At 32.2% G+C, this 15,752-nt stretch overlaps 2 protein-coding genes across 2 annotated transcripts; both read left to right on the top strand.

The window, feature by feature from the left end:
* Nucleotides 1–706: 706 nt before the first annotated feature.
* Nucleotides 707–907, top strand: CABS01_15082 (uncharacterized protein; the record flags this gene model as incomplete). The annotated part of the gene is made up of 1 exon (XM_060548420.1): nucleotides 707–907. The coding sequence occupies one exon, from the start codon at nucleotides 707–709 to the stop codon at nucleotides 905–907; it is 201 nt and encodes a 66-aa protein (XP_060392099.1).
* Nucleotides 908–12,549: 11,642 nt separating this feature from the next.
* On the top strand, nucleotides 12,550–14,340 carry CABS01_15081 (uncharacterized protein; the record flags this gene model as incomplete). The annotated part of the gene is made up of 1 exon (XM_060548419.1): nucleotides 12,550–14,340. One exon carries the CDS (start codon nucleotides 12,550–12,552, stop codon nucleotides 14,338–14,340), a length of 1,791 nt encoding a protein of 596 aa, XP_060392098.1.
* Nucleotides 14,341–15,752: the final 1,412 nt, after the last annotated feature.

The raw sequence follows: 15,752 nt of genomic DNA, 5'->3' as shown, positions 1-15,752 counted from the left end.
TCGAAACCTGCCGTGAGTAAGGTACTGAATGAGACGGGAAGATGGACCATAAGGGCACAATCCACGCAACTTCAACCATCACCAAACGGACTTCTCTTACCAACACAATCGCGACGCCTCAAGTCCATCTCATCCACTTACGTATACAGACTGTGACGCAGCATGTCCAGTCGAGACTCACTGGTGGACTCGATATTGCGTCGCTGCACTTGCGTTGCTTCAGAGGAGAAAACAGACGCACAACCCGATTGCTCACATGTCACAGCATCACGTTTACGGAGCACCTCACCTACTTCAAGACCTTATTACAGCTCCTCAATATTTAATCTGTACTCCGTACATCTATTCCAACTCAAGTATCCGCACTCTGCCATCTCCCATCATGCTCATCGGTCTCTCCAACACAGTTCATCATAGTCAACCTCACCAACGCCAACACGTCGCCTTCATCTTTCTCGCGTTACGGATACGGCTGCGACCCTGCAAAAAAGCACAAACCACGCGTTCCAACATGCTGCCATCGTGACGGCAACCTGCATTGCTACCCATGTCTACGTGACTATCCTCGTCGAAATTCACCTGCACCAATCGGTAGGCAAGCATCGACCAACCTGACATGCCCATAGATATACCGAGTATTGGCACCGGTTCGCGGCCAACAGCCTGGAACTGAGGAGGAGCCAAGCACCACTCACCAACTTCTCGCATGCCCATCCGCTCATTAGTCATGCTCAGACAGACAATATCTGCCCACAGACGGGCACGGCGGGGAACCGGCCGAGTGTTACCGGCCCGAACTAGGCCTGTCCGTCTGCAGGCCACTCGCGCCACATCTATCCGTCCTCGCTGCCCTCCTGGCGTGAACATAGGTAAACTAACCTATGGCCCCCCCGGTTACCTAACCTAATTATAAAAAAAAGGACGTAACCTAACTAATTTTCTAATTAGCTAGTTTAATTACTATAGGACTAATTAAGCGGATTTTTAATTAATTAGAAAATCCTTAGCTAAGTATAGACTACTTTTACTAATTATAACCCATATTACTAATTATATACCTCTTACCTTACTATATAAGTAGCCCCTATTATACCCCTATTAGCTTCGTATCCTATTTATTACTTATCTATATTAAGCCCTTTATAAAGAGGGTTATTAATCTACCTTTTCGCTCCCTAATTAATTTATAACTAGTTCTAAATTAATTCTACCTATTATAATCTCCTATAAGTATTTAGTAAGTTATATTTTTTAGAAGTATTTTATAATTATTTTTAAACTAATTCGGAACTAATTCTAAATAAAAAGCGTACTAGGACTACTATTTAAGTATTCCTAGCCCTAAGAGTAATCCTATCCGCTATAAGAACTTACCCCTTTTTAAATATAATAAGGTATATAATTAAGAACTAGTTTAGAACTAGTTTAGAACTAATTTAAAATTATTTAAAATAATAAGATTAAGCTTATACTTAGTAAAGTATATTATAGATTTTTAGTTAATAATAAAAAGGTTACTTATATAACTATAAGTAATTCCTAAGTAATTTAAAACTAATCCTAAACTAATTCTAAATTCCTAAAAAACTTAATTTATTTTTAAAAATAATCTTTATACTTATATCTATAAGTATAAGGTTAATAATATCTTAATATATATTAAGAACTATAAAATAGGTACTAACTTTATTAATATAAATAATAAAGCCTTAAGTAAGTAATTTAGAACTATTTTAGAACTAATTAAAAACTAGTTTAGAACTAGTTAATTAATTATTTATTTAGCTTTTTATAATAAATTAGAAAAGGTCTATAAAAACCGTAAAGTCTACGGCCCCCTCTTTACTCTTTTTAAAAAAAAAAGGCTAGATCTCCTACTCCCCTCTTAAAAGTCTTTATATATAATAAAGGAGGTAAAGAAGTTATAAATAATTCTAAAGTAATTCCTAGCTTATTTTAAACTAATTTTTACTTTTTACTTAGCTTAATATAGTTACTATACGTCATATTATTAATATAAATACTAAGTTTAAATATACTTCTTATAGTTTTTAAAAAAAGTATAAGTTATTTTAAAACTAGTTTAAAACTAATTATAAACTAATTCTAAACTATCTAGCCTATCCCCCCTCTTAGCCTAATAGTTTTTACTAGCTTTAATAAAAGTTCTCCTAAGTTAAGAAAGAAATAGAAAAAGAGGAAGTTATTACCTCTTTTTTTAAAAATATTTCTACTTAAGAGAATCTTATTATAATCGATTCTAATAATACTATAAATAAAAATAATAATAATAATATAAGAGATTAGGCTATAAGTACTTAACTAGCGAGGCTATAATATAAATATAAGTATATTATAAAACTAAAGCTTATAGAGTCTTTTATAAAGGCTCTGCTTCTTAAAAAGTTCTTTTATAATACGAACTATATATTAGTTACTAAGTTATTAGTATCTTATTACCGGCCGTATCCTAAATTTATTATAATTACTCCCCCTTTACGTAACTTTAGTCCTTAAAATTATTATATAATATTTTTTTTTAATATTAATAATAAAACTATTAACGTCGTTATTTATAATAAATTCTATAAAGCGTTAATAATATCCTTTTTTATTTAAAAATAAGGTATTACTCTTATCCCCTTATCTAACGAATACCTTATTATTATTATTTAGTAATAGCGCGCCGACTAGTTACTAAGTTAGTAATATATATTCGTAATAAAGTATTCTAATTATTATAATATATAAGAGCCTACCTAGCCTCGCGGTTATTATTATTATTAAGTTATTAAGTATAATAAAAGATTTTTTTTTTATTATTAGTTACGTATTTACTTTTTTTTTCCCCTTTTTATTTAGTAACCGTTTTACGAATTTTTTTTTATATAACTATACTTTTTTTTTTATAATATTTTAACTCCGTATCGTTTCTTAATTATAACTCTCTTGCTATATTATTACTAAGTATTTATTAAAATATTTACTATTTTATATATCTAAAATATACTTAATATAAAATATAATTTTAAAAAGGGCTTCCGCAGTCTCTATAGTAGTACTCTTTATATACGCTACTTAGCTAGTATATATCGTAATATTAATAAGCTCGTTTATATTACTAATACTTACGTTATTAAGTATATTATTTATTAGATTAATAAAAAGAAATATTCCACTATAAGTCATCGAGTCCTCGCTAATCCGTTATTAAAATATTAACTAATAATATTTCTTAAGTTCTTAAGGAGCTATATAGCGCCGCTTAGTTTATTTAAAATACCCTTATAAAGTTCCGTAATACTGAGGAATAAGGTAGCCTTAATTTTTATAAACGTAGTTACGTTTTTTATATTTTTAGCTATATTATTAGTATATAAGAAAAAGTCGCTACTTATATTGCTAACCCGTTAGTAAGTAATAAAATAAAAAAAGTTTATTTTAAATAGGCTACTTTTTAAAAGCTCGTTACTAACTATAAGTATTTAAACTTATTAATCTTAATTACGGTAAGTCGTTAGCGATCGTTTAGTAAATTTTCTTTTTACTAACTTAGATTTCTCTTTTTAAGCTAGTATTTTTAATATTAATAATAAGACTAAGATTATTTTTTATTTTAGTTACTTCTAGCTAACTTACTTTTATAATAATAGCTATATAACCGCTTTATAAAATAACCTTAACGCTCTAGCTTAGTATTATAAAGAGATTCCTAAGGGCGTTACTATTATATATATTTAAGAGTTTCTTATTTTTTTTACTTTTTATAAATATATTACTAAGTTCTTAGTAAATAAGGTACTTATTTATACTATTACTATATATAGCGCTACTCCTATTTCTTATAGTCCTAAGACTCGAACTCTTATTAAGAAGCGTACTTTTATTACTAACTATATTTTTAATAATAATAATAAGTAGGACGATTTTAAGTTTAAATTTAATAAGCCTTAATACGAAGATACCGAATTTAAAGAGCTCGGTAATAACTTAGAGAATTCTTTTTTTTAACGTTATAATAAGCGCTATTACTTTAATATTAATAACTTATTAATACTTACTTATAACGCTCTCTTTAGTATAAACGAGGGTACCCTAGCCCTTAGTTATATTATTTTAAATCTTAATAAAGCTAATATTATACTCCTCTCGCTCTAAATAAAAGCTTTATAATAGCTTAACGAGGCTATTATTCGTACTAAGGTTAAAGCTACGGGTCGTAATAAGTAGTTCGATATTAATATATTCTTTATAAATATTAATATTACTAAGGCCCCTTAGTTTAATTAGGACTACGAGAGCGTTATTTTAGATAACGTCCCCTTTTCCTAACCCGTTATTAATAATAATAGCGTTATACCCCTTACTTCGCTTCTTATTCTTATTATACCTCTTATTATAGCTCCTATTATACCTCTTATTATAGCTCCTATTATACTTCTTATTATAGCTCTTATTATACCTCTTATTATAGCTCTTATTATACTTCTTATTATAATTTCTAATAGTAACTAAGCGGCGAACGCTTTATAAACCGCTATTATTAATATATATAATACTCTATATAACTTTAACTACCTCCCTTTTATTTATTATAGTATTAATAAAGTTAACGGCCTTATTCTAAATAATTAGCCGAGTATGCGCATAAAGCCTCTTTATTTCTTATTTACTAAGTAGATTATTATTATTAATTATTAAGTTTTAGAAGTATATACTAAAGCCGCTACTATTATTATTAATATTACGTAAGTTACTCTCCCTATATAATTAGATCTTAGTAATTTCTTAATAATGTATTACTAAGGGTTATAATACTATATTTTTTTTTTAAAAAATTATACTAAGCTAGATAAAAAGGGTTCTATAAAGTATTATTAATTAACTTATTTTTAATAACTTTTTATTACGAACTTAACGTTTATTATCCTATTTTATATATACTCTTTTTTTATAGTATTCGAATTTTTTAATTATTTTTATTACTTTTTTAAGATATTTAATAAGCTCTTATATATTATACTTAGTAAACTACTTAGCTTATTTAACAAAATATCGTAAGTTTCTTTCCTCGCTTTATATCGTAATAATTTTTTTAATTTTTTAAACGTCTTACTCGTTCTCTAATTCTAAGAGATTCGCTATTTAGTTACTAACTATTTAGTAATTTCCTTATAGTTTAAGCTAAGAAACTAAGAAAATATTATATATTTTCTGATATTACTTTAGTAGATATACTTAGTAAGCCTATTTTTTTACCCTTTTAGCTATTATTATTTTAATATATCTTAGCGCTAGTTTATTATTTTTAAATCGTATATTCTTTATTAATAAGCTAACGACCTCTTTATAATTAAACTCTTTTAGAATATATTTTTTATTATAATAAGCTACTTAGCTCTTAGAAGCTTATACTTATGCTTACGTAGCTTAGGCCCTAATCTCCTTAATTTTTTAAACCCTTTTTTAAACCCCCTAAACTATAGTTTTATAATTAAATATATATTTAACGTACTTAGGGTAATAGCCGTATAGTACTATATACGGGGATATTTTTATAATAGAGTATTAGTTATTATTATATATAAACTCGGCCTCTTTTAACTATATTACTTACTTATTTAGTAAGCCCTTAGTATAGATCCTTAAATACTTTTTTAATATTTAATAGGTCCGCTCTATTTAGCCGTCCGTTTATAAATAATACGTAGTAAATAATTAGTAACATATCGCCCGTTCCTTAGCAAACTCTTTTTAAAATACGCTTATAAAGAGCTTATTTTTATTTATAATAATATTTTTTAGTATACCGAACTTATATTCGACCTCCCGGTATAGGATATTTATTATTTATATTACGTTAAGTATTTTAATAATAAGTAAGAACTTTGCGAACTTTATTATATAATAAATAATAATTAAGATATTATTATACTCTACGCCGTTATTATGAGCGCTTAATAATAGCCCCGTAATAAAGTTTATAAATATTTTTTAAAATAAATATAAGAATAGTAATAGTAATTATAATTACTTATACGGCTTATATCTTAAGGTTATAACTCTTAAATAATATTTATAGTTCTTAACGTATTTTTAGATATCTCGTTAAATATTTTTTTAATAAAACTTTTTTTAAATTAACTCGAGAGTTTTCGTAGCTCTTATATAACTTACCCTATAATCGTCGTAATATTAATAAAAAATCTCTATCTAAAAAGACTTTATTTAAAGAATAACGAGTCTTTTTTTAAAAAATAGTATACCCTATTTATTAAGTAAATATATTCTTAGTTTACTAATTATAGCGCGAACTCTTATTAATTATAATATATAAAACTCGTTTTTAGTTTATAGTTTTTTAACGAGCTCCTTAGTTTTTAATAAGAAATAGAAAGCGAATACCGTTTTATTTTTTATAAGTTTTTTTATAATAAGACGTAGGATATACTATTTTAGTATAATAACCCTAGCTCTATCTAACTTTTCTTTATTTTTATAAGACTATTAACGAGCGTTTACTAATAACTCTCTTATTTTTTTATTTTAAGTCGTTACGGTAGTAACTATTACTATTTTATTAATATATTTTATAGTACGTTATTAATATAAAAAAAATAGTTTTTTATTTTTAAAGCTAGTTAATATCTAGCTAGGATTATAAAGGGAGGCTTTAACTACTTAAACGTATATTTTAGTAATATTATTTTATTTTTTTAAGCTAATTATTTTTTATTAAATATTGGGTAGTAGTTTGTTAATAAGACGTAGTTTCTAAGTTAGTATAGGGAGGACGTCCTTATAAAGTACTTCCCCCTTTATATAGTCTAGCTTTTTAAATAGACCGTCCGCTAGGTTTATTTTCCTTAGCTAGTATTCTAAATTAAAATTAAATATTAATAATTTATATACTTACCTCGCAAGCCTTTTTTAAAGGTCCCGCGCTAGTATACTAATTACTTTTTTAAGTATTTAGTAGTCCGTTAGAACTATAAACTTTTATAAAAGGCCCTAGAAATAGTAAGCCTAGTATTCTAGCCTTTTTATTATAATAAGTAGTTCTTATTAGCCTATAGCTTATTATTACTCCGTATCTAAAAGCTTTTATAATTAATAAGTAACGGGTTACTATTTTTTATTAATTTATTATAATAAAATTATTATAATAGCTTTAACTAAAGCGTCGGTTTTTACTTATATAATACGTTATAAGTTTTAGTACGTAAGTACGGTTACTAAGGTAAAAGCGACCTTTAGCTAATTAAACGCCTCGTTTACTTCCTTAGTTTATTAAAAATCCTTTATTTACCCCTTTTTTATTTTTAATAATATTATTATCGGTATAACGATACTTAAGTATTTAATAATAAACTTCTAATAGAAGTTATAAAACCCTAAGAATACTTAAATATCCTTAATAAACTCTAGCGCCTTTTAATTAGTAATCGTTCGTACTCGTAACGAGTTAATCTCGATTCTTTTTAGTATAATAATATACCTTAAGAACTCGACCCTCTTTTAATAAAACAAGTATTTTAATAATTTAGTAAAAAGCCTATATAATTATAAACGTCGGAGGACCTTTTTAATATCCTTTATATACTACTCCTTTATTATTAAATAAATTATTAAATCGTCTATATATATTATATAATAAGTATTTAAAAAATTAGCGAGCGCTTAGTAAATATATACTTAGAACGTCGTAAGTATATTCGTTAATTTAAAAAGTATAATAGTATACTTAAAGTAACTATATTAGCTTTTAAACGCTATTTTTTATTAGTTTTTTTTTTTTAATTCGGATATAGTAATAAGTATTTTTAATATCTATTTTTAAAATCTATTTTGCTTTACAAAACCTATTTAAGAACTTATTAATAAGCGGTAGTAAGTATTAATTCTTTATAATTATTTTATTTAGCCTATAGTAGTTTATATAAAGGTATAGCGTACCGTCCTTTTTTAATACGAAAAGGATCGGTACCCTAGCCTTACTAACTAAAAGTATAATATAACCGTTCGTTAAGTTCTTAGTAATATATGCGCAAAGCTTATTAAGTTATTTCTTATTTAATAGATAAATAGGACTATATAGTAGTTTAGTACCTAGAACTAAGTTAATTAAGTATTCTATCCCGCTATATAGCTACGGTTCTTTTATTAACTACTCGTTAAACGTTTTTATTTCTAATTAAAGTTCTAATAATAAACCCCCTTATAGTTTAGTCTCTATTACCCTTACGATACTTTTTATAATAGCGATATATAATACGTACGTTTTTTTATAATTCTTAACGATATTATAAACTATTACCTCTAGTTTAATAACTAAAATAAGCTCGTATAATTATATATTCGTTATTATATTAATACGAATGCCCTCTTAGCTTATTAATAATTATAATAGTAAGAGGTTTACTATTCTTTTATTTTTATTAATTACGGTAAATAGTTACTAAATCTTCCTTAGCTACTTATAGTAGTTAATAAAGAAGAGCGTTAATTAATAAGCTTTTCCTTAGCTTATAGTTTTACCCTAAAAGTTCCTTAATAAAGGAGCTATAGTAATAACCGGGGTTAACCCTAAGTAAGTTACGAGCTTAGTATTAATAATATTTATTTTAGAGTATATATTTATATTAACTTCTACTAGCTTTTTAATAACCCCTTATAGAACTATTGCCCTACCCTTTGTAATTATTCTTATTAATACCCTCTTAATACTTAGTATAAGCGTATTAGGTATATTACTTATACTTACTCGTTTTTTAATAAGTCGACTTTTATAACTCTCGGCTTAATAATAACCCGTTAAATAATTACTAACGTTAGCTTCGATCGGGGGTACGTTAGCTTATTATCGCCCCTATTTCCTAACTTATTCTTTTAGTACTTATTAAATATATAGCCTATTTTATTATACGTAAAGTACTTAATATCGTTATTATAACGCTTTTATAATAGCTCGGTGCGAGTACTTTTATTATATAACTTTTATAATATTACTCTTAATAAGTCCCTAGAGCCTAGCCCTTTAGAGCTCTCCTTATTCTTTTTTTTATAAAAAGGGGATATTTAATATAATTACTTTAATAATAAATATAACCTCTTTTTATTATTTTTTTATAACTAGTTACTACCCTTTTACTAATTTAATAACTATAATTTATTAGCTTCGTAAGCTATATTACGTACTCTCTTAATTAAAACCCTATAACGAATTAAATCGTCCTATAGCTAAGATAGTAATTTAAAAAAGAACTAATATACCTCTACCTTCGAATTTTTTATATTTTTTATACTTAGGTTATAATAAATTACTAATTATTTAGCGAGGAACTAAATAGGAGTCTAGCCCTTTTTTAGCCTCTTTATCCTTAGCTCTTTATAATATTTCCGTTCCTAAGTCTTAGGGTCTACGTATTATTAATAAATAAACGCTAAGAAGTCGTTTTAAAAGAGGGGATCCTAAAAGCTTTTTTTATAATTACGCTATTATATTTATAATAATAAGGATATTTTAAATAGGGCCTATTTAATATACTATTTTATAGTACTTTTTACACAAAGCTTATTACTTATTTTTATAATAATAATTTAGTTTATTACCTAAGTACTCGTAAACTCTTTTTTAATTAGTTTATAGTTATAAAAAAGAGGCTTTTCGTATTCTCGTTAACTTAGATACGTCGCTAGCTACTTAGTAAGTTATTAAATAAGCTCCTTATATTAACGCCGTTCTTAGTTTCGATCTTTAACTATTATTTTTATTATTTTATAAAAATAAGTTATTATTAAGCTTATAGGGTCTACTAAACTAGCTATTTTAGTACTATTTGCGCCTTTATACGCGCCTTAACCTCGTACGTTTAGTAATTAGTTATTAATAAACGCCCCGTTTATAATAAATAAAGTCCTCGAGGTATTAATAAGGTAACTAGCTTATAAAAATAATCTACCCTAATTATCTTTTTTATTTAGCTCTTTTATAAATACTAATATTTAGATAGGACTTACCCTATAATAAGCTCGTTCTTTTAGATAGAATAGGGTTAAGTAGTCGACTCTAAATAGCTATAGCTTATTAATATTAATAGCTCTTTATTAATAACTAAGTATCGTTTCGTTAACGTTCCGTTTATTTCCGTAATTTATTATTATTTATACTAATTATTTTATAGAAGTAAAAGCTTTAGAATTATAAAAAATTAGGCTATAAGTATTTAATTAGCGAGGTTATAATATAAATATAAATATATTATAAGACTAAAGCTTATAGAGTCCTTCGTAAGGGCTCTGCTTTTTAAAAAGTTTTTTTATAATACGAACCGTATACCGATTACTAAGTTATTAGCGTCTTATTACCGGCCGTATCCCGAATTTATTATAAATAATACGAAAAATACTAAAGTTAAGGATAATATTAAAGCTAAAAATAAAAATAATAATAAGTAATTTAAAACCGGTTCGGTATCGTTTTAAGAATAGTTCGGAATTAGTTTAGTAATTTATATTTTTATCTTTTTAAAAAATACTTATTATAAGTAGTTTCTTAGTATTAATTTAGAACTAATATAGAACGGATTTAAAACTACTTCTATATTTTATTATTATATTATAAAATTAAAGTTTTAATATATAACTAATATTAGTTTACTTTCTATTTTATTTTAATTAAAATATAAACTTTATATATAATATATATATTTATAATATTTATTTTAATTAACTAAGTTTTAAAATAAGACTAATATAATAAAGAATATTTTAATAATAAGTAATATTTATATATCTATTTATATTATTATTAAAGAATGATATATTATTCTATAGAAGATTATTATTATTTAACTCTTTATTAATATTATTAAATATAGAAGTCTTATGTTAAAATATAGGTATTATTTATAGTTATATTATTATTAAATTTATATTTACTTATTTTAAAGTAGTATTATTTCCTTTAGCTTTTAGAATATCTTACGAAATATAATATAATTAAAATTATAATTATTATATTTATTATTTATATTTTTATGATTATATATATTTATATATATATACTACTTTTATTAACTACTCGGGTAGGTCTTAATATCGATTATATAGTATTAATATATATATATATATATATATATTTATCTATTTTTATTATTATTATAAAACCTATTTATTATTATAAGTAATTATATATTATTTATATAATACTGTTTACTTTATATTAAATAATACTTAATAATATAAGTAATTAAAATAATAAAAATAAAAATATAATAATATATAGGTCTTCATTTTTTTATAATATTATAAACTAAATAGTTTTAAATAATAATATTAGAATATTATTTAAATCGTAATAGAGAAGTCGCTGCTTCCGCTCCAAGTCTGGCGGCACACCTGTTTGGGTATAGCGTCCTCGCCGCTCTACACTTGCATGCCACCGAATTGCGCTTATAAATACTTCATCACGCCAGCTTGTAGAAATGCTGCCTCGTACCGTCTACAACTTCTTCCACTACACCGCTGCTTCTTGGCCTCTCCGTCCACCTTCTATTTGGAACACGGATGCCGGCATGACAAACCGACTATCTTCATTGCTTGACCTCGTCTCGTCGCTCCTCATTTCCCCTCCCGCCATGGACATGTCTTGGAGTATGGCCAAACTGGGCATACCCTCTTTGCCTTGACTCGTCCAGATTCGCTGCATACGTCCAATGATCAAGACCACATACTGAGCGTGTACAGAGAATGGTAAGCAAGCATTCGGCAAGCATACAGCAATATCTCAATAACTCGGTGTCCTGAATAAGCCAATGACATCCGTGTCAACCCGAACACCTATTACATGACGATGCAAATGATCGAACATGAAGCCTCCCGATACTGCTCAGGCAGCCGTGATTGCCGCCCCTATTCGGCTGCCAGCACGCCCTGCCCAACCTTTGTCAACCCTTTCGAATGCATCTCCTGTTCGGTACAATATGCCAATCACGGGTCTTGGGGATGTATTGATAACCGCATGTTGTACATGTCCGGTTCCTCGACGCTTTGGGCTTTCCTTGCGTACACCTCATACTATACTTCGGCCACTATATCTTTTCGGGTATGCCGCTTGAATTAAAAGGAGTACGGCCCATGCGGAGATGCCCCCTTTTTGGATCTTCACACTTGCCTCTCTCGCTAAGCGAGAGTCGTGTGATCATGCCGCCAGTCGGCGACTCCGAGTCTCACGAAGGATTGCAAGGGGAAGCTTGAACTTCGGATCACATTTTCATACTCAGTACTCTCGGCAAGTGGGCTAGGGAATGATGAGCTGAAGTCAAGAGGGGCCGAAGAAGCGGTGAGCACGACCTCGGATCCCCTTTACGGAATCGCAGAAGATCATCGGCACTCCGACGGATAGGCCAACTTTGCTAAAGTAGACAACCCTACACACCGGCCAGGATATACAAATATATTGTGAGGAGAAGACGTCTTCAAATTCCGCTCTGAGCATACTCTTTATTCTACTGTCTACACTTGCAATCTGCCAAATTCTCTCCAGTCATGTCAGTCAACTTGGACAACATCTGCTTCTATCAACCACCGACGCCGGTAGTCAATCACCGAGCATCCAAAAACAAAGAAAACCGAAGCATTAGCAAACGTCTCTCTGTTATGGGGGAAGTCCCGATACAATTTGCGACTGCATCCAGCACGTTCCATGGAGTGACAAGCCCTACCATCGACCCTGTTGATCTTACTTCCGAAGTCCGTGTAGGACCAGTCGGTAACATCCTTGAAAACAGAGACAGCACTTCCAGCAGCATTGTCGGCGACGTCGGACTTGATAGACTTTCTTCTGTCCCGGTCAATGAGCCCACAACATCAGACACGATGGTTGAGAGCATGGCGGCTGGGACATCAGTGGCCCACTCTCTAATCAGAGTGCCAAATGTCACAGCTTTTCAACCCCTTGTGCTCACTGAAGCTTCAGACAACTTGTTGCCAGAGTCAGGCTTTACCGGTGAAATTGAACCCTACATGGCTGGCTCCGGGCAAATTGATGATCACGCCGCATTTACACCAGAGACAACCTTGGAGACGCAGAGCGAGAACGCCACCTCCCCTTCTAGGCGGGAGCAGCAAATCGATCTATCAAGCGGTCCACCGAGGAGCGCCCTTCCAGCCTGGCTGGAATCTTGTCGGTCGCCCAGGACTAGCAACAAGCAAACCCCACAGGGCTCCGGCAATGTCATGGCTGCTTCTAGAATGTCTGGCTTTATAATGCAGTCCACTGAAGATGGCTCGATATTTCGGGCATTGTCACCGTCTACCTCAACACCATCCAGGCAGAGAAGATATAGCGTTACGCTTGCTGATATCGGTCGACCCGTCCCCGGCCAAACCACCCCTGAAACCATAGGAGTCTCCGTTGTCGACCAACATTTGGGCAGCTCAACAGCCGAGGCTGAGCCTGAGTCCGCTGCTGAACCCTCCTCGACCAGTCGGGCATCGTCAACTGCGCCTCAAGGGGTCGACGATTTTGAAGACGCAGCTCTAATCTCCCCGACGGCTCCTCCATCTCCAACCCCTTCGACCTCATCTTTTCCATCTCCGGCTCGCTCAACTCCTGCTCTTCGCCGGTCCTGCAGGGTCAAGGCTCCTATTGGTGGCTATGCGGAGATTGAGTCCGACGCAGAAAGTAACGTCAATGAACGCCCAGACATGTCTCCAGATGAAGACAGACCATTCGGCAGGCGGAACCATCACTCAGACTCGTCCGGCCAGCTCGGTCACAAACGACGCAATACCTGCTTGCATGAGGATTCCGTCCGGGACACAAGAGCATCCAAACGGTTTCGCAGATCACAGAGAACATCGAATCATACACCAAAATCCAAAAGACAGTCACAGCAAATTGCAGAGTACATGAAGGAGATTGGTGGCGTGAGCCCTCCGCAGTCAGAGAACGCATCGCATGAGAATATTCTCGCAACCTTCGACGAATTTTCCGTACCCGACGCACCGTTGGCCAACCTTGTCTTTAAGCGCGTTGTCGAGGCTGAAAAAGTGACTATCTCGATGCAATTTGAGGACGCGAGTATTTGCCATCGATGCCGAAACCCACTACAGGTTCTCCAGCCTTCGAGTCCTTCGTTGCCTGAAGCGGGCCTTTCACGGTCACCGAGGAGGCGTAAACCGCGCTTCTCAGAAGCCGAAGATCGACTTTTGCGCCACTTAAAAAAGGAAGAAAACCTTTCGTGGAAGGGTATTCACCGCGAGTTTTCTCGCCGATTCCAGGGTCGAAGTATGCAAACATTACAAGTTCATTACAGTACGAAGCTAAATCATTGAATTGAATCTGGGTTTTGCCTCTTCATCATTCTTCCAGGTGTTCTAAAACTCTTGTGATGTCCGCCCGCTGTGATTCGTGAACGTCATTATAGGCAGTAAATGGCGTGCGCTGTATCCAAAGTAATTCACAATTGAGCTGAGAGTCTCCAAGAATAGTCGTCTACATTTACCAGCCAGTGTTGAGACTAAATGAGTGTGCCATCAAATAAGCTTGCGAAAGCTTTAAGATACGAAAGAATCGACAAGGATATTAAGACGCACCGCCTGCCGTAACTGGAATGCCCATGTTTGTTTTCGACAGCAACCGTCTGACCGCCTACCGGATCTTGTGCTTGCGAAAAGACAATTCACAGCTTGTCTCACCGCCTGCTCAAATAGTATCCGCTCCATCACCCAGTACTTCTCTTTGGGCTTGCTCACCGCCTGCCGACCAGAGTGGTGAACGCCAGGGATCTTTTACACCGCTTGCCAACTTTGCAGCGTCGCCATGAGCTTCACTCCACCATAGTACCTAACGGCTCTGCTATCATGCCAAGAGGCTCGACCGCCAATACTAAACCTTGTTTCATCCATGTACATGTGCTGCTCAGTCCACCATCGTCTTCCAAGGTCGACGAAAAGCTAGAGTGAACAATTTCTGGGTTATCACTATGGACAGGCAGAAGAAAGTACTTTTCGGGGTTCGAAGATGTCAGACTGCCCCAGGACATTCGTTACGGTACTTGTTTCGCCCCAAGCGATCTGACTCATGCTTCACCAGAAGTATGATTAAGGCTAGCAAGGGTATCCTTATACAAGGGGATCATACACTCACTATATAGATATGGGGTTTCTTCCCATAGCCATTCATTCGTCATACTCATCAATATACACAGAATGACCCCTGCCTGTCTAACTGCTGCTCGATAGAAGCTATGATGAGGTTAATCAGTCTTTGCGAGGTTCGAGCAAGGCACGCCACGTGTTTAAAGACTGGTTTATCTGATCAGCCGCCTTTATGTCAGCAGCTACCCCCGAATAGCGGGGTTCGGCCAGCCACCGACGCGCTCCGGCTGTTAATCCGTAGCACCCGGAGCCCCCAATACAAAGCCTTGACCAGCTGTCTCCAAAGTTCCCATATTGCTCTCTAGCCTCATCTATCCCTGGCAGCCACCAAGTCTATTTGGCGGCTCTCTGCTCATTTATACACGGATACGTTTAGACCCTTTTGATGTCTGGTTCCTTGTGTGACAGTTCCAACTACCTCAGTCTCCCCTAATGCTCAGCTTTGTGCGGTTGTCACTCGATCACATGCTGCCTCAGGGTGTCGGTCTGTTTGGATCGGACTGTCTTGCTGACTGCTTTGCGCTTGTTCAGTATGATCCGGAAGATGTGTCTTCCTGGAAGCGCTTCGATTCTCTGGCGCTGGAGCC

The sequence above is a fragment of the Colletotrichum abscissum genome (assembly GCF_030869225.1).
Source record: "Colletotrichum abscissum strain IMI 504890 chromosome Unknown Scaffold_62.1, whole genome shotgun sequence".
Classification (NCBI taxonomy): Eukaryota; Fungi; Ascomycota; class Sordariomycetes; order Glomerellales; family Glomerellaceae; genus Colletotrichum; species Colletotrichum abscissum.
Note: the sequence above shows the minus strand (reverse complement) of the source record. Positions and strands in the feature narration are given on the sequence as shown.